The sequence below is a fragment of the Brassica napus genome, chromosome C8 (assembly GCF_020379485.1).
Source record: "Brassica napus cultivar Da-Ae chromosome C8, Da-Ae, whole genome shotgun sequence".
NCBI classification, from domain to species: Eukaryota; Viridiplantae; Streptophyta; class Magnoliopsida; order Brassicales; family Brassicaceae; genus Brassica; species Brassica napus.
Genome location: NC_063451.1, coordinates 12,534,732 through 12,554,917, shown reverse-complemented (window position 1 = coordinate 12,554,917; position 20,186 = coordinate 12,534,732). Strand labels below are relative to the sequence as shown.

The following is a 20,186-nucleotide window of genomic DNA, read 5'->3' as shown; positions in this document are numbered from 1 at the left end:
TTTTTTAAAAAATCACACATGAATCAAGGTTGTGACTTCTGTTTTAATATATAAGATTTTAAATTCAAATATATATTCTATAAGACTGTGAATTTATATTCCACATAACTAAAATTTAAAATCGACATATTTACAAAAAAACTTAAATAGTTGTTTTCTTGATTTTTGTAAAAAAACATTACTCGTGTTGAATTAAAATAATTTGTTTTAGGAATTTTGTAAAAATACATAATCCGCGTGTCAACGCGGATCTTATCCTAATTTGTTTCTAAACCTCTATATTTGAAGTTTGGATGTATTTTTCTCCAAAAGCAAAACTTCAAATTTAATTTAAAAACTATTTGTATTTTATACTATACTCCTTATATTTGTCATAATTAATTTAAATTCATAAAAAAATTCAAAATAACTAATCACATATATCTAAATATTACAACCATATTAATTAATAAGATTTTATGTTAAAATATATATTTATAAATAGAAATAATATAATTAATATTAAACTTCAAGCACAATACCAAATTATTCAATAAAATTATTTCAGTAATGTATATATGATCAACTAGTACATTTCGAAGTAAAAATGACTCTCTTTATTTTTAATTTGTAGATTACAAACTAATTTTTTTTTTAATTGGGCGATCTTAAACTTGTAAATAAATTAGATTTAAACAAGAAAGTAAAAGACGAAAAAAAATATTGCTAAAAGACTTAATTTCTCGATGATATTAAATTATTAATACTCAGTGAATACATCAGATTCGTACGAAAAGACATCAAAACAACAACAACAACCATCTTCGGTCACACAAAATCGTTTAGACAATATTTTAGAGGTTTCATATCAAATTTGCCTGACTATTAGTGTTGTTATAATATTTAAATTTGTGTAATATTTATATCTTCATGTAATTGTTTTTAAAAAAATATGTTGTCTAAATTTAGTTTTAAATATATTTTGTATTGTTGTTGTCTAAATTTAGTTTTAAACTAGTGTTTGCCCTGTGCTACTCACATGAAATATTTTTTCATACTAAAAAAAGGTTTAGTATATACCCATAGTTTTCATGTGTAAAACTTAGCCGAAAATAAACATAAAAAATATTAACACATTTATCACTGATTAAAATTTAACAGCAAACAAAGAAATTAAAATTATAATGACATTGATTAACAGCAAACACATTTATCTTTAAAAACTGTAAGAGATTTACGGACTTACTTATCTTTTTCCCATGTTGCTCCTCGGTTCTTCTGGATTGAAGTATCCTAATATCACAAACCACACATACATATAAGACATACAACTATGTATTTTTCAGGTTTAAAATTGGAACAAAGCACCCTAACAAATACAAACAGAAATATCTGAACTTTAATTGCAAATCGTTTTGATAGATGATAATTTAATACACTTTTTATAGTTATGAACAATGTCAGAGGTATTTTACATATCAGGTTATAACGTGGTTTTATATTAATAAAAAGGGAAGATTACTAAAATAACACACATTTTATGAGTAATGAAGACTATTTTTTATGCCCAGAATGTCTTTGTTTTCTTTGTTAACAAAAAAAAAATTTACAGAAAATAAATATTTTCGAAATATATAAATAAGTCTACTGTTAAAAATCTGCGATATTTAATGGCAGTTTTATTAGTACTTGACAGATTAATATTTTTCAACAAACTTAGTGTGGCAGATTTTATATGGTCAGAGACTTTTTGAAAAAGTCTACCACACATTATGGTAGATTTAATTTCAATAGCAAATTTGTTTTTAATTGGCAGGTTTTTATAGCAGATTTTTGTCTTTTGATGGCAGTTTTATAATATTTCGAAGACTTTCATAATCGCACACATATTTTTCTCACATACTTTTTATAATTTGGCAGATTTTCGTGTTCATGAGATCGCAGACTTATATGTTATGTATGCTAAGCTGCAGACTTATAAACTAACAAAACTAACTTTTATGTGATAGCAGACTTTAACATACGTTATGGCAGACTTTAAAGGAGTTATATGTTGTAGCAGACTTATTCGCGAAAATCGGTTTACTAATTAGATTTAGACCAATTATGGGTTACTAATTAAACTAAAAAATTCGACCACTAACCGGAACAGTTATGAAAACCTAGGTTTAGCCGTAGTCAGTTCTTTCTTCTCCAAGTTACGATGTCTTGTTTTTGACAAAAGATTCTTTCACGTTAATCCCAAGCAATTCAATGATGGATGTTATAGTTGTTTGTGGCTAGTGGTTATTCGAGAAGGATAAATGGATGTTTCACGTTGATAGCAGAAGAGGAAGCAAAGTAATTCCAGTGAATGACGACACAAACTTGAAAGATATGATTAACATGGTTTATGAGGACTACGGCTTAGATAGAGGCCATGTTAATCTCGAATTGAGTTACATGCTTAGCAGGAAAAGCTTGATGAAGCTAACTCATGACACACCTCCAGTTAAAATTGGGAATTTTCGACAATTTTAAGGTTTCATCCGTCTCCGAAAGTCTGACCAAGTGCGTCTATGTGTGGAAGTCTCTCTAAAAAGCAACAAGAAAACGATGAAGACACAGACACTGATGGAAAACCAATCTGATTATAACATGATGAAGACACAGACACTGACGGAGAACGATTTGACTATTGCGAAGATTCAGATGGTGCTACATCAGATGACGAGGACTTTATAGGGTACGGATTACCTTTTTTGTTCAACCAAAGCTTCTATTTTATCTAGAGTCTTTCATTTTCTTTATTAAAAAGTTATATTATATTTAAATCTATTTATTGATTGGGTATTTTGGACTTTAACTCACTTTTTTCTTCTTTCTTTGTTTTGGTATGTTATTCTAGTAATTACTCATAAAATGTGTGTTATTCTAAGTAATTTCCCTAATAAAAAATCAACATTAAGTAACGCTCTAAGTTTCATAGGGGTGATGAGTAGACAAGGAAGGAAGAATCAATTATCAAGCAGTGTAAAGTATATTCCTAGTCACAATGTGAGAGTTTATGACAGAATAAGTCAAAATGGTTTTAGAGATCGTAAAATCAAGGTAGTTTTTGGTAAGAAAAACTCGAGATTTTAAAATAAAAGATTTGTTCTAATTTTGAATTAGGGTTTTAAATGGAAAGAGTGTAGGACACTCATGTTCAGTTTTCGACTTGAGAGTTTCTTGGGTCTTTTTCTTGATTTTTTGGACATCAGATTGTGAGTTTTTTTTGTTATTTGTTTGTCAAATTTAAGAAATAAAGGATATGAACAGGGATAAGAAAAGATCGTGGATAAATAACAAATAGTGGGTAGTTACAATTTTTTCTCTTTTCCTATATAATCATTATTTGTTTTTAGCACTATTTTGTTTTAATTATTTTTAAGAAAAATATCCAAACAATTATGTGGCTGATTTTAATTGGTCAAGTAAATTGCGATTTATTATAAAAAGTATAGATTCAAATTTTTATTATATAGAGTATTATTAGATTGGAGTTATCAATGATTTACCTGTTTAGTCACTTTCGACGTTATCTTTTAGGGATGATTCATCAAATCTTGAGATAGTTGAGCGGAGTTGCAGATCCTTGTAATCTTCTTTTACATTTTGTTTTCTCCATCTATAGCAAATATGTAAAAGAATTTTTTTAAACATAATCGACAAAAAAAATAGAAAAATAGATATCTATAAATGAATAAGCAAAAGATTACGTAGTAGTGATTATAGGTCGTAAATACAAACGTAAACGTTATGTTATTGTTGCAAGACTATGAAACACTTACTTCTTCCTTTTCATAACGTTATGTAGCTCCTTACTTTAATAATTCAAGCACAAATGAAGACAAGATGGTTTAAGATTTTGACTGTGAGAGATACAAGACAGAAGAAAGTAGAGATGATTTGATATTTATATAGGAGATGAAGAAAACAGTTTCAGAAGAGGTGAGTTAACGTGGGTTAAAAGTTACGAGAAAAATTAGGAATTAAAGTAGTTGAAAATTTAGATTGCAGAAAAATAGGAAAAACAAATTTTTAATTGTTTTTGTTATTTTGCAAAGTTTTTCCACGTGTCAGTATTTGATTCGCTAGGCGACTTGCGCTTTAGTATATAAAAGATATTTTAAATCTTATTTTAAAGTTTTTTTTTAATTTTATGTGTAAAACTTAAATTTATAAAAAATATTGTAATACTTATGAGATATAAATTTTTTAAAGGATTAATACGATAAATGAGAAAATATTTAAGAATTATAAATGTGATGTGTAATTGTATGGATCAAAATGCAAATAAAAATATGAAACTTCAAATTTGAAGTTTTGAGTAGTGAAACTTCAAATATAGAGAGTTTCACTCAAAAATTCAAATTTGAGTAGTGAAGTCAATATTTGGAGATAAAAAACTTCATATTTAAAATTATAGAATGTATTTTGGAGATGCTCTAAATTCTCACTTGAAGCACATAGATCGTAATGGCCGAGTTAAGTATACCTAAGACAAGAGGAATCGCCTACTGCCCGCAACGCTGATCACATATCATGACATTACCCCGCCTCAAGTACCATTTAAATCATGATCTTTTATCCTTAATCAATTTTGTCACACAATTCGGAAATGAGCAAGCAGTTCGGATGGTAGCCAATGAATATTCTTGGGAGATGCAACGAATCCAGGAGAAGAGATAGGTTTTTACGATGTGTGGTAAAACATGGGTGGACGAATCTCACGACGACGCAATCCAAAAATACCGAATCACAACCTCCACAAGGCCCATTACGATATCGCTGCACTAGATAAATAAACTATCGTTTCGCAGAGGAAATCTCTTGCCGAACTCTTTATTCTCTTGACCAATTCTAACAAATTCATTGAGATCAACATCGTCTCTCACAAGTGAAAATGTTGGAGAGGGATTACACCCCTTTACAAGACCCATTGAATAAAGAGTCGGCCGTCGAGCCTGGCGCTTTCAAACTCATACCCTTCAAACTCGGTCCATACACGGCCCAAGAGTTGGACTCCTTAAGTTCGGCTCAGACTATTTAGGTTGAATCGACTTTAGGGAAAACTGGGAAAGGAAGTCAAGTTATAAAAGAGGGGTATGAGGGACCAGGAAGGGTATTGTGAAACACACAACACACACATGCTGATAGTGAAGGGTTTCCTCTTTACATTCGCTGACTCAACTCAATATTTTACCTGATTCTGACCTGTGTGTTTCCATTCATTTCCTATCTAAACATTGTTTAAACACCTTGTAATCTCTCTCGTTGATCAATAAAAGTGTCTTTAAAATAACCCACAATCGAGTTTGTTCTTCCCCTTAATACCAACCAAACTCAGATTCAACATCTCTCTTCTTCCATTAACTTATGCTACAAACTTTGTTCCTTAATCACTTACTTCCACATATTTGTTGCTTCATTCCGTTAACCAACAACAACTAACCGCCACTGATATGGCTGGGAAAATATCCGTAAATTTTGCTTCTATTTGTTATTCGTTTCGATTCGAACCGAAAAATCTGGATATCCATAATACTTTGAACCAAAGCAAATACTAATATGCAATATCCTCAAGAAACGAAGCAAATCACAAATACTAATATTTTTAAGAACAGATATTTGAATACGATCCGTTATATGCATATATATTCATTTATTTAAAGAATTATATAACTTATATAATATTATTTTATATAATTTTGCAATATTTTTATTTATTAAATTTTTAATCTTAGTTATTAGAATTTTTAAAAGTAAATGATTTTTTTTTGTAATAAATTTTATTTTATATTATTTTGGATTTTTGTTTAATTTTAGTTTTCTTTTTTTGTACGAATTGAATGAGATTGTACAATTGATTATCCGGACGAAATAGATCAGATCGCGAATACCTCCAAAAATCTAGATATTCGATCTGTACCCACCCCTATCCACCGCCCACGCCAATTTTCAGTTGCCAAGTGTCTTTTTCATTTTTCTATTACATAATTCAAAAAAAAAAAAAATCCAACCCTAATAAATTAATAAGAAAATCGCCTGAAGCGTTGGTTGGTTTCGGCTAGGCATGTGCGTTCATGTACACGTTCGGGCTGGGATCGAGTATTGCGAATTATTGGGTTTTCAGGTTTACATTTCTAGGTCTCATTCTAATATTTTATCAGTATGGGCCGGGTTCAGTTAATAACACTTTGAGTTTGTTTCAAATTTTTATTGCGTCCTAAAACCCCATAAAGTAATCATTTATAATTCGGATTCAGGTTATATCGGTTCGGTTCACATATATCCTAAGTAAAAAATAAAATTTTAAAGCAAAACATAAAAACACTTAAATTGAATAAAAAATTAATCCAACACAACGTAAATTGATAAAATAACAGTAAAATGTTAAATCCAGCGTGAAAAAAAAACATCACTTCCAAACAATATGCATTACCTGATAAACATAATATCCTTGTTATTTCAACAAGCAAATTATGAAGTATTTATTTATAACTAATTGGGTATTTAAGTTATTTATTTAAATTTTAATATTTATTTTTGTATCTCACATCAATATAAAATTTTAATTGAGTATTTGAAGTATTTATATATTTTAAATATTTATATTGACTATGAATTTTAGTTTTTTGGGTTATCTGCTCGGGTTCGGCTAATAATATTCTGGGTTCAGATATTTTTGTACCACCCTACAAAATTCATTCGGATATTTTTACATATAGAATCAAATAACGGGTCAGGTTTTTTGGTTTGGATTCTGTTCAAATATCGGGTTTTGGATTTTATGCCTAGCCAGCATTGGGTTTTTAAATTAACTAGTGTTTGCACAGGAAATATTTTTTCTTACTAAAAAAAGGTTTAGTATATACCCATAGTTTTCATGTGTAAAACTTAGCCGAAAATAAACATAAAAAATATTAACACATTTATCACCGATTAAAATTTAACAGCAAACAAAGAAATTAAAATTGTAATGACATTGATTAACAGCAAACAAAGAAATTAAAATTGTAATGACATTGATTAACAGCAAACACATTTATCTTTAAAAACTGTAAGAGATTTACGGACTTACTTATCTTTTTCCCATGTTGCTCCTCAGTTCTTCTGGATTGAAGTCTCCTAATATCACAAACCACACATACATATAAGACATACGACTATGTATTTTTCAGGTTTAAAATTGGAACAAATCACCCTAACAAATTCAAACAGAAATATCTGTATTTTAATTGCATATCGTTTTGATAGACGATAATTTAATACATTTTTTTATAGTTATGAACAATGTCAGAGGTATTTTACATATCAGATTATAACGTGGTTTTATATTAATAAAAAATCAACATAAGTAACGCTCTAAGTTTCATAGGGGTGATGAGTAGACGGGGAAGGAAGAATCAATTATCAAGCAGTGTAAAGTATATTCCTAGTCACAATGTGAGAGTTTTATGACAGAAGAAGTCAAAATGGTTTTAGAGATCGTAAAATCAAGGTAGTTTTTGGTAAGAAAAATGATTTTGTTATGAACTTAAGGTTTAGGAATCTGTAAGTTGTGTGTATTATTACTCAATCATAAGGTGTCCTTATATACGAGAGTTATAAAGAAATAAAAGGAAAGACATAAATATGGAAAGTGTACAAATATAAGGAAAATGAAATAGGATTTCCTTTTCTCTAAAGCCTAAGCCGCCTCTCTCCTCTTCATGCGGCCGCCTCTCTCTCTCTCTCTTGGGTTGGGCGGTCTCTCTCTCTCTCTTGGTATTGGGCCGGTTATAGACCGGCCGGTTATGGACATCCATCATATGGTTTATAACACTCCACCTTGGATATCATAACCATACAGAGTTCGTAATACGCTTTCGATGTTGCCTCATTAAAACCTTACAAGGAAAACCCAGTGGGACAAAACCTTGGTTAAGGAAAAAAAGTACAACACGCATTACTCCCCATGTTCTGAACATCACTGAAAATCTTTCAGTCTACGTATCCCAATCTCCGTATATGTCCTTCAAGTTGGCGCATCCCAACCTGATGGTTGAGCTTCATGGATACCAATGACTAATGGTCTCAATATCAAGGCAAGGCGCCAATAGTACTTAAGGTTAGGGACGTGTATGTCTTTAGTGCGTTATGGTCGAACATGAGATAAACATATAGGAGATTCTCGGCAAGAGCACATGTCTGGCCTAGTATGGCTTGTCTATTACATCAAGGCGCCAATGGTACTTGGGTAATGGACTTTACCGGACCAAAAACATATTTCTTGTCCTTCTTGGGACCAAAGGATCCGTGTCCAAGTCAGGGATATTCACGACCATGTCCTTCTTGTTGACCAAACAGATCAGTGTCTAAAACAAGTGATCTCACGCCCATGTACTAGATAATGGGTGAGACTGATCCACATTAAATCCCTTGAGTACCCTTTTCTGTATATACTATTTGATGCACAAGGATTTCATTGTTAATGTACTCAAGCTGTAGTCTCAAACAAAACTTTGTTTTCCATGATCTTTCATCTCAAACTCTTTCTTGAGATATTCAATTGTTTGGGAAATTGTACCCAGAGGTTCATAGGATATTCAGATCATATACTTTGATGATTATCAATATTGTTCTCGAGAACTTGCTGTACTTTCAGCTCAATACCCTCTATTACTTTCATTATCCAGTGGATCATATAAATATGCAGCCACTACATCAATTTGCTGCAAGTCTACTTTTTTTCTCTTATATAGCCAGACTTATGAGAAATCTAAAAGTAGGTGCATCTACCACATGGGAGTATGTCTCCTCTTAATCTATTACTGGTCTTTGTGAGAATCCTTGTGCAACATCAGCTTTATATCTCACGATTTCTATTCCTCACAAGACCCATTTATATCCACTGGTTTTAACATCATATGGTGTTTTAATCATATGGCCAAATACGCCTTTCTTCTTTAAACTATTTAACCCCACATTTCCATTCAATCCAATTTGTTCTACGAATGCGCATTCTTATACTAACGTGGGTTCATGATCCTCGTTTATATTCATAAATTCAAGTGCTACCTTGTATGCAAATAAATCATCTTATGTCGACATTCTTTATTGTGTTCCATTATGTTCCAGACATGATATAATCGATTGAAATTCATTATTATCAGAACCTTTAGTACTTTGCAGCTTGGCGTCCCAAGCTACATTGTTTGGTACCTGTACCTTAGAGCCGGCCAGCCTTATCTCTATGTCTGGGATGGTTTCCTTGACCTCGGATTTGTTTTATCATTCTATGGAAACCATTCATTCTTAGATCTCTATATAATTTCAATGGGTTTTTCTGGGTGAATATAAAGCATCTAAATGCTTGCCCTTATACATATCTAGCCATAGTCCTTAATGTATACCATACCCGCAAATCATATTGGCGTTTTAAAAAAAAATCATTCATTCCTTTTATTAAGTTTTAATAAAACAAGTTCATAGAAATGAAAAACATAGAAATGAAAAACATCATAACAAAGAGCATAGAATTTAGATTACAAATGTCGAAATCAATCTTCAGTTTTTTTTTTTAGACAATCTGAAGTTTCATAATCCATAAGATCGTCCTTCTCATGATTGAAGTCATTTTCATCATCTTGGTAAGTCATATGGGCTTCAGGATTCTTCCCTTTCAAGCTCTCTTGATAGAGGTCAACTAGATGCTTGGGAGTCCTACAAGTCTTAGCCCAATGATTGCTCATTCCACATCTATGGCACACGTATTTCTCTGATTTAGTCGAGTGTTGGGGTTTGAAAGAAGATCCACGGCCATGACCATGGCCTCGTCCAAATGAGCCATGGTCCCGTCCATGGTCTCGACCATTTCCTCGCCCGCGGCCAAAGGATCTTCGACCGTGGCCACGTCCGTTCGATTTGTCTCAACCACGACCATGCTGGCCGTTTCCTTGGACGTGGTTGGACTATTTATTGTCCTTTGTAGCGTGTGCATCAGGTAGTGGAGCTGATCCAAGTGGTCTCATCTGACTGTTTCTCTTTAGTAATTCATTGTTCTGCTCAGCGAGCAAGAGACAAGAAATAAGATTAGCATAGGTTTTGAAACCTTTCTCTCGGTACTGTTGTTGTAACAACACATTGCTTGCATGGAAAGTGGAAAAGGTTTTCTCAAGCATATCCTGTTCCGTAATACTTTCACCACACAGTTTCATTTTAGAAACAATCTTAAACAGTGCAGAGTTATATTCGTCCACAGACTTATAGTCTTGGATCCTCAGATTCGTCCAATCAAACCGAGTTTTTGGTAAGATCACCGTTCTCTGGTGATCATATCTCGATTTTAATTCATTCCAAAGATCTAGTGGATTCTCAATGGTTAGGTATTGATCCTTGAGACTCTCAGCTAGATGATGACGAATGATCAAGATGGCTCTGTAACGATCCTTTTCATTGGCATTATTGTTCTCGGTGATACACTCACCGAGTCCCTTGGATTTCAGGATGATCTTAGCATCGAGCGCCCACTGAAGGTAATTGTCTCCAGATAGATTTAGGGCAGCGAAATCAAGGTTGTTGATTTTCGACATCTGAAGTTATAGATTAATATTTTTAGATCTTTTAGGAATAATTTTTAATGTTTAAACGATTAGGGTTTTATGTTCAAACAATCAAACAAGCCTTCACAGCCAAGATCTATGCCTCACGGCCAATGAGCAAGCCGCACGGCCATGGATGCAAACTAGTTCGTTTTTATGCATTTAGTTTGTCGTGTAATTGCAATCCTAACATGGTTTGTTTCTATTAGTTCATGATGCAATCAAAATAAGCAAACCTATCGGCCAAGCAAAGATCAAGCCACACGGCTATTTGATTCAATTCAACATCATTCCTAGAATAAGTTCTAAGTGTAATTGCAATCAAACAATGTGATTAAGTTATGGTATGAATGCAACAAGGCCATACATGATCAAGTCTAGAACAGTTTAACCTAATATGTAGTTTCAGATTTTGATTTTAAAATAATCTAAACAAGGTCATTAGGGTTTTAGTTTAAACAAGCCAAACATTCAGATTCAAGTTTGAACAATCCTAACAATAGTTCTAGGTGATCAAATCAACCAATCAATGTTCAATTTCAAACAATCAAAATCGATTTTCAGAATTAGGGTTTTAGGGTTTCGATTTTATTAACAAGCTATTTCAATTTCAGGATGATCAAATTCAATCTCAATCAATCAATCAATCAGTTTTAATTAATGAATAATTTTCGAATTAGGGTTTAGGGATTTCGAAAATTTGATCTTAGATCAAAAGAATTTGATTTGAGATTCAAAACCTTTAAGGTTCTCATTTTAATTGATCAATGGATCAATCTCGATTTTTAGGGTTTGGGGATCAAACTTATAGAGCTTTGATTTACTCGCTTAGGGATTGATCTATTATCCTATGGCTTTCATCTTAGAAATTATATTTTAGGGTTTCATTCCTTACAATCAACCAAATTCGATTCATTATGTTCTTAGAATTCAAAATACCTTTAGTTTAGTTGTTTGTAGAAACCGGACCACCAAGAATGAACCTCGAGCTTAGACACGATCGGGACGCGAGCTGGCTGGGACGCGAGCTGGCTGGGACGCGAGCTGGCCTGGAACGCGAATGGATTGAGGTTGGAGACGCGAGCTGCTTCTATCGGATCGCGAGCTGTCCTTGATGTAGGATGGAGCTGAGTTCGTCTAGGATCAGGAACGCCTTGGGGCTGGATCTGATCAGGTGGACATGAGCTGGAACGGAGTCGCGAACGGATTAGGGTTCGTCGGTATCGCCGGGTTTGGATTAGGGTTCCAAAGCAAATCGGCGCGCATTGTATCTGTACGTGAGGGCGCGTCAGTGATCAGATCGACTAGCGGTTTGCACTGACTGATTCGTCTCGGCCAGGGCTTCGATTTGATAGCTTGATCATTTTCTGGGTCCTCACGGTTTGGGAGAACGGCATCTTTGAAGTTCCGAGGCAGATTCCTTTTCATTTAGGGCTTTAGGGTTTTGTTGATTTGGTTTTAGGCTCAGGGTGTTAGAGGCTATCGTTCTGATAACGTGTTATGAACTTAAGGTTTAGGAATCTGTAAGTTATGTTTATTATTACTCAATCATAAGGTGTCCTTATATATGAGAGTTATAAAAAGATAAAAGGAAAGACATAAATATGGAAAGTGTACAAATACAAGGAAAATGAAATAGAGTTTCTTTTTCTCTAAAGCCTAAGCCGCCTCTCTCTCCTCTTCATACGGCCGCCTCTCTCTCTCTCTCTAGGGTTGGGCCGTCTCTCTCTCTCTTGGTATTGGGCCGGTTATGGACATCCATCATATGGTTTATAACAGATTTTAAAATAAAGGATTTGTTCTAATTTTGAATTAGGGTTTTAAATGGAAAGAATGTAGGACACTCATGTTCAGTTTTCGACTTGAGAGTTTCTTCGGTTTTTTTCTTGTTTTTTTGGACATCAGATTGTGAGTTTTTTTTGTTATTTGTTTGTCAAATTTAAGAAATAAAATATAGGAACAGGGATAAGAAAAGATCGTGGATAAATAACAAATAGTGGGTAGTTACAATTTTTTCTCTTTTCCTATATAATCATTATTTGTTTTTAGCACTATTTTGTTTTAATTATTTTTAAGAAAAATATCCAAACAATTATTATGTGGCAGATTTTTACTGGTCAAGTAAATTTGTGATTTTTTTATAAAAAGTATAGATACAAAATTTTATTATATAGAGTATTATTAGATTTGGAGTTATCAATAATTTACCTGTTTAGTCACCTTCGACGTTATTTTTTAGGGATGATTCATCAAATCTTGAGATAGTTGAACGGAGTTACAGATCCTTATAATCTTCTTTTACATTTGTTTTCTCCATCTATAGCAAATATGTAAAAGAATTTTTTAAAACATAATTGTAACACCCGTATTTTCCGAAATAACTTAAATAAATAAAAAGTCTGAAATCTCCATTTATTACTTCTCAAAAGTTAACTTCAAAGTCGTAAATCCAATAAATAGCCATAAATCAAAATAACATAATAAATCCCGAAAATATCGATAACAACATAAAATCCGCAAGTCTGAAAAATACAGAAATAAAACTCCCAAAGCACCAGCCCGATAGCAATCACTCCTGCTCGTCAGTCTCATCTGAAAGGGGAAGGGAAGGAGGGGTGAGTAACAGGGGAGTTACTCCGTGAGGTATGGGATGCTAAACACGCAAACCACTGACTTGAGTAATAGAACTCCCACTATGGAAGTTTAGCTCTAACATGAACAAACAAGACGCCTAAAGCATCACACAAACACAACACAAACAATGCGATGATAGCATATAGCTAGTCCATACACCCCGCATCTCCTCATACGGATATATATATACATACGCTGCGTCGCTAGTACAGTCTGTCTCTGTACCCCCGCCCTCCAAAGCTGCGTCGAATGCAAACGTCTCTGCACCCACGCCCCACACAATCTGCGTCGCTAGCCCAGACGTCTCTGAGCCCCCGCCCACCAAAGCTGTGTCGCTAGTCCAGACATCTCTGAACCCCCGCCCACTCACATAGTCCCTACTCATAACTATGTATACTTACATATATATATCGCATATCTTAACATCACACAATCAAATCAACGGTTGAATCCTCTAGACCCCTAGTTCCAGTTTACAATGAATGAACTAACTAACAATCAAGACTCAGACAGACTCAATTCAAACAGACGGATCATGATTCGAAATCTAAACTAACATAGAGAGAATTCTACACTGGTACGGGATTTACGGAATAGACCCTCACCTTAGCAATGTGGAAAAGTGATATCTATGAACTCCAGCTGCTCAAACAAACTCCAAATCTGAAATCAGGGCGAAAAATCGAGTCAGAACGCCATTCGAACGGTCCAAAATGGATAACCGGCGATCTGGTCAAAAAGTCAACCCGCTGGTCAAAGGTCAACTCGGTCAACTCTGACCCAAGCCGGTCAACCCTTGACCAAATTGAAATCGAATTGAACCACCCGGTTTTCCTTAACCGAGTTCGATTTCAATTGGACCAGATTCAAATCGATTTCAAATCGGTTCAACCCAAACCGGAAATCAATTTAACAAGCCAACCAAACCAAACCGGCTTGACTGGTCAACGGCTTGACTCGCTGAGTCGACTCGGCCGAGTCACCGAGTTACCGGCGAGTCGACCGGCGAGTCACCGGAGACCGGTCGCCGGCGGCGGCCAGCAACGGTGGTGTCTTACCGGAAAATCACCGGTGGCGGCGGAGACGCGGCGGCGATGCGGCGGCGGCTTCCCGACGGCGAACGGACGGTGGCCGGCTGCGGTGGCTCCGGCGAACGTCCGGCGGAGATGGCGGCGCGTGCGCTTCACGCGCAAAACTTCCTCCTGCGCGTGTGGGCGCGTCGCGGCGGTTCTCGGGCTGAAACTCCTGCTCCGGACTCGTCTCAACGTCACGAACACACTGGTGGCCTTGAAATCGCGAGAAACCCAATGGTTAGAGAGATATCGACGATTTACTAAACGGCCAGCACTTAACCAATCGGAAAAGGTGGTTTGCGGATTACCCAGGGGGTGAGACGGCGGCGGCGTGACGGATCTGATCTCAGTCGACGGTGGCTGAGACAGTTCACCAATATCTCTCTCTGACGGCTCTAAATCTGCAGGGGTTCGATGCCTTAGACTTTTTCTGAATAAAATAATAGGCTGGCTCTGTTTAAATAGGAACTCACCTAGGGTTTCCTGTAAACTGATTGGGCCTTGCTGGGCCTGCGAAATTGGGTCGTTACAATAATCGACAAAAAATAGAAAAATAGATATTTTTTTTTTGTCAACTAGAAAAAAAAAAAAAAAAAAGATAAGCAAGAGATTACGTAGTAGTGATTATGGTTGCAGATAGGTAGTAAATACAAACGTAAACGTTATGTTATTGTTGCAAGACTATGAAACACTTACTTCTTCCTTTTTCATAATGTTATGTAGCTCCTTACTTTAATAGTTCAAGCACAAATGAAGGCAATATGGTATAAGATTTTGACCGTGGGAGATACAAAGCAGAAGAAAGTGGAGATGATATGATATTTATATAGGAGATGAAGAAAACAGTTTAAGAAGATGTGAGTGAAGATGTGAGTTAACGTGGGTTAAAAGTTATGAGAAAAGTTAGGAATTGAAGTAGTTGAAAATTTAGATTGCAGAAAAATATGAAAAATAAATTTTAATTGTTTTTTTTCATTTTGCAAAGTTTTTCCACGCGTGAGTATTTGATTTGCCAGGCAACTTGGTATATAAAAAATGTGTACAAATAATGGGTTGTATTCGTTAACTGGTTAAATAATAAAGTAATCCATTTTATTCCCGAAACCCTAAATCTACCTTGCGTTTTCCTCAATCCACTCATCATCTCGCCTCGCCGTTTCTTCTTGATTCTGTAAGCTTCCTCTTATCCCCCTCGTAAGGTCAATTTGATTTTGGATATATAAATTACAACAATGCGATGATTTGGATTCGATTTCAAGCTCGCGATGCTATATTTGCTGCTACTTATTGGGATCTTGAATCTGTGATTGAAAATTTTGTTTCAGGCGGCTAAATTTCATCTGTTTATTAGCTCATGATATTGGATGTTCTGAGAAGTATTATAATTTCTTCCAGAGCTCGGTAAAATGAGAGACGTCAAAGTGAAAGCTAATTCTAAGTCAACTGAAGAAGAAGAAGAAAATGAGATGTCTTCGTCACTGAGCGTTAAATCCACACCGGAGATCGAGAAAAAGTATGTTCATCGAGTGTACGACGCTATTGCTCCACATTTCAGCTCCACAAGGTTTGCTAAGTGGCCTAAAGTCGCTGCCTTTCTCGAGTCGTTGCCTTCTGGATCTGTGGTTCTTGATGCAGGTTGCGGAAACGGCAAGTATCTGGGGTTAAACCCGAGCTGTTTCTTTATAGGATGCGACATAAGTAACCCACTTATCAAAATCTGCTCGGATAAAGGCCAAGAGGTTCTCGTTGCAGACGCTGTCAATCTTCCTTACAGAGAGGAGTTCGGCGATGCAGCCATCTCCATTGCGGTTTTGCATCACTTGAGCACCGAGAACAGAAGGAAGAGTGCCATCGAGGAACTGGTTCGGGTCGTTAAGCCTGGTGGATTCGTTCTCATCACGGTTTGGGCGGCAGAGCAGGAAGACAAATCTTTGCTCACTAAATGGACACCATTGTCTCCAAAGTATGTTGAGGAATGGGTCGGACCAGGTAGTCCAATGAACAGCCCTCGTGTAAGGAACAACCCGTTCTTCGGTCTTGAGAGCATTCCAGAGACTGACGTGAGTGCAAAGGAGCAAAAGGCTGAGACCAGCCCATCCTTCGGTCTTGAGAGCATTCCAGAGACCGAGGAGAGCACGAGAGAGCCAAAGGCTGAGAGCGTCCCAGAGACCCAAGATAGCTTGGGCGAGCAAAATGATAAGAGCTCTGTTGAAGTGTTATTGGAGGCTCTGAAGATGAATCAGCAAGAGTACTTTGTTCCATGGCATTTACCGTACCACCGTGCTGAAGTTAGTGGTGCATCCGCTTCTGCACTTGCAAGTGGCCTTGCGAAGAAAGACGATAGAAAAGGAACTGTTGTGTACAACAGATACTACCACGTCTTCAGTGAAGGCGAACTTGAAAGGTACATAAAAAAATTGGTTCAGGTTTAAATGTATCTGGCTTACCCATAGATTCAGTCCATCATAGTTAGTCTTGTTTTTTAAAGCAGTAACATGTAGCAAATCATCTTTCACAGGTTGGCATCTGGAGTAGGCAATGCAATGATAGTTGATAGATTTTACGACAAGTCCAATTGGTGTATTGTTCTTCAGAAAGAAGCTTTAAACCAAGATTGATAATCGACTGAAACCAGACTCTGGCTTCAAACTCAGTTATACTTTTCTCCCTCTTTCTGACATGGGAACTCCATTGCAGCCACCATTGGAGGTTTTTTCATATGTAATCGAATCTTTTCTATGGTTGTAGTTGGATTATGTGGCAGCTCATTTGTTGTGCAATTGTTGGCGTTAAGGCTTCGTATTATCTGTAACGATTAGTCTACAAGATAAACAAAATGTCATTTGTATAACAACAAAAAGAAAAAAAAGGCATGAATGTTTTGTCAACTACTACAGCTTGCAACGGATTGTTTTTAATTGGTGAAGATGGTTTTGGAATTCCCCGTGAAGATGGTTTTGGAACCAGGGGAATGACTAACATTTGAAATCTACCTGGAAGACATCATGCTTTTAAGAAGAAGCTTTCACCAACTCAGATATCGTTCATGTACCTAGGACGGAAAACATAAAGGCGGATCGCTTGGCACGCAGTGCTCGGAACCAACCATCTTTCGTCTACACATGGATGCCGAGTTGCCGCCTTAGTTTACAGAGTCTACATGAGTGTGAATGTTTGCTGTAAAAAAAAAAACATATAAAGTTTAAGATGCTCTCTGTTGAGTTTTGTTGAAGAAAATATTTAAAGAACAATGTTTACAAGTTAGATAAAATAATAAAGAGTCTAAGAAAGCATGTCAAATAAATTAGTTAAGATTTTTAATAAAATTATAAAGACGACTAGCAATAAATTAGCACGAAGGATAACATAAAAGAATGTTAGAAAAAATAATCAATATGAATTTATCATCAACAAACTAAAAACATACAAATTTACAAACTTATAACATTTTAGAAAATCTCAAGATTACAATGAGTACGCTATCTAAGACGTTCGTTATCTTATCACCAGCATTTAGCAACTAGAAATATTTTTTTTATCAAATTATATAATAGTTTATAAAGGATCTTAAAAATATTCATTGAAACTCCGAAACAAACATATATTATCTATTGTACCAAAATAATATTTTTCATATAAAAAAGTAAATTATGATATATTGTAATGTTATACAACTAAATAATTAGATCAAGTAATATATAAATATTATACTTTAGGTTCTCTTTATTTTTAATTCAATAATAAAATATTATTTAACATTTGCTTAATCCATTATATTTACTTTAAATTTATATTATCCTACAAAGATTATTTAATATTAATTAAAGTTCATCAAAATATTTGTTGCAATTAAATTTTAAATCTAAATATTATACTATTACATATATATATATATATATATATGTATAACAATCATACATTAATTATAATGTTTTTCTAAATATAAAGCAAAATTAGATATTATACAAATAGTTTAATCACTTATGTTATTCAAATAAAATATGTATAAATTTTTGATAAAAATATTATAATTTATTAACAGTTTACATACTTTGAATAATCTACATAATATTTTAAAATATAATTTAATATTTCAAAAACTATGAATGTGTTTATAAACATAATTGTTTCATCTTTAATACAAATAACTAAATAGCTAATAACATGATATAATTATAAATAAACCTAAATATTAAAATCAACAAATCATATTTCAAATAAGAAAATTATATAAATCATTTTAATTGTTAGCTTCGAAGTTATTATAAAACTAAACTAAATTATTAATACAGACACGCGCGAAGCACGAATATAAAATCTAGTCTATACTATATAAAAGTTGATGTTATAAGCTATCGAAAGCGTCCACGTAGGATTTAAAACAACCAATTATATTTTGACACATCATTATATTAGTTTTTTATTTATAAAAATGTCAATATTTCCAAAATTATTTATTTTAAAGTAAAATAGAAACATATAGAAAGTATTTATACCTTCAACTTATATATATATATATATATATATAGTATATGTTATTTATGAATATTTTCATTAGCATATAGCCTAATATTTGAAAATCATGAGTTAAATTTATTTACTTATAATTTTTGAAAGTCTTGCATTTTTAAAATTAATTATTATTTGTATTTTGTTTTATTTTAAATTTCGAAAAATATTTTATATATGAATTTAAATTATGTATAATTTTTTAGTTTTGTTAACTTAACTTATTTGATATAAGTTTCTATTTTATTTTAAAATAAATAATTTTAGAAATATTGACATTTTTCTAAACAAAAAACTAATATAATGATGTGCCATATTATGATTGGTGGTTTTAAATCCTATGTGGACACTCTCAATGGCTTTATTTGTTTGTTTCAGAGTTTCCATGAAGATTTTTAAGATCCTTTGAAAGCTGTTACATTATTTTATAATTGTTTTTCTAGTTGTTAAATACTGAAGATATGATAGCTAACGTCTTAGATAGCGTATTCATTGTAGTCTTGAGGGTTTTTTTCTAAATTTTAGAAGTTTATAAATTTTCATGTTTTTAGATTCTTTATTTTTCATCTAACTTTGACATGCTTTCTTAGATTCCTTATTTTTCATCTAGCTTATAAACATTGTTCTCTAAATCTTTTTCTTCAACAGAGAGCATCTTACATTTTGTATGTTATAAGAGGTTAATCAGACTAACGATTATAAAAAATACAATTTTAAAAAATACACTTTTGAAATTTTATTTTAAGAGTATATTTTATTTTGTGTTCTTGCAAGTTAAAATTTTGTATTTTTTTTTACGATAAATTTTGTATTCTTTATATTTTATTTTAGTTTTAGTAAATTATTTGTTAAATTTCCAAATATTTAGTATATATATATATATATCAATTTAAATTTAACGATTTATTTATTAGTTTGCCTTATTTCATGTTTAAATTCCATTTTGTATTGAAATAATCAATTTTGGATATTTTAACATTTTATTGAAAATATTAATTATGATTTTAATATTTTGATTGGTTGCTTCTAATCCTATGTGTATACTCTCAATGACTTATAGCCTCATATATAATATATGTTATTTGTAAATATTTTCAATAGCATATAACCTAAACTTAGAAAATCATGAGTTAAATTAATTAATTTATAATTGTTTGTAAGTCTTGTATTTTAAAATTATTTATTATTTTGTATATTATTTTATGTTGAATTTCGAAAATATTATATATATTAAGTAAATTTATTTATAATTTTTTACTTTGTTAACTTACTTTTGTTTGATAACTTACTTTGTTTGATATTGTTTTCTATTTTATTTCTAATGATTTTTTTTTGGAAAGTTTTTCTTTGTCAATGACAATGTTTTAAATGCTATGTAGACACC

General features: G+C 33.2%; 1 protein-coding gene across 3 annotated transcripts; it reads left to right on the top strand.

The window, feature by feature from the left end:
• Window positions 1-15,335: 15,335 nt before the first annotated feature.
• Window positions 15,336-17,184, top strand: LOC106411644 (tRNA (carboxymethyluridine(34)-5-O)-methyltransferase). 3 transcript variants are annotated; one of them, XM_013852435.2, is made up of 3 exons: window positions 15,336-15,464; window positions 15,619-16,697; window positions 16,812-17,184. In XM_013852435.2, exons 2-3 carry the CDS (start codon window positions 15,700-15,702, stop codon window positions 16,909-16,911), a joined length of 1,098 nt encoding a protein of 365 aa, XP_013707889.1. In that variant the 5' UTR covers window positions 15,336-15,464; window positions 15,619-15,699; the 3' UTR covers window positions 16,912-17,184. The 3 variants fall into 3 exon arrangements, with proteins under 3 accessions (XP_013707889.1, XP_048621684.1, XP_022564219.1); XM_048765727.1 differs by having other exon boundaries at window positions 15,387-15,464; window positions 15,608-16,697; XM_022708498.2 differs by having other exon boundaries at window positions 15,391-15,492.
• Window positions 17,185-20,186: the final 3,002 nt, after the last annotated feature.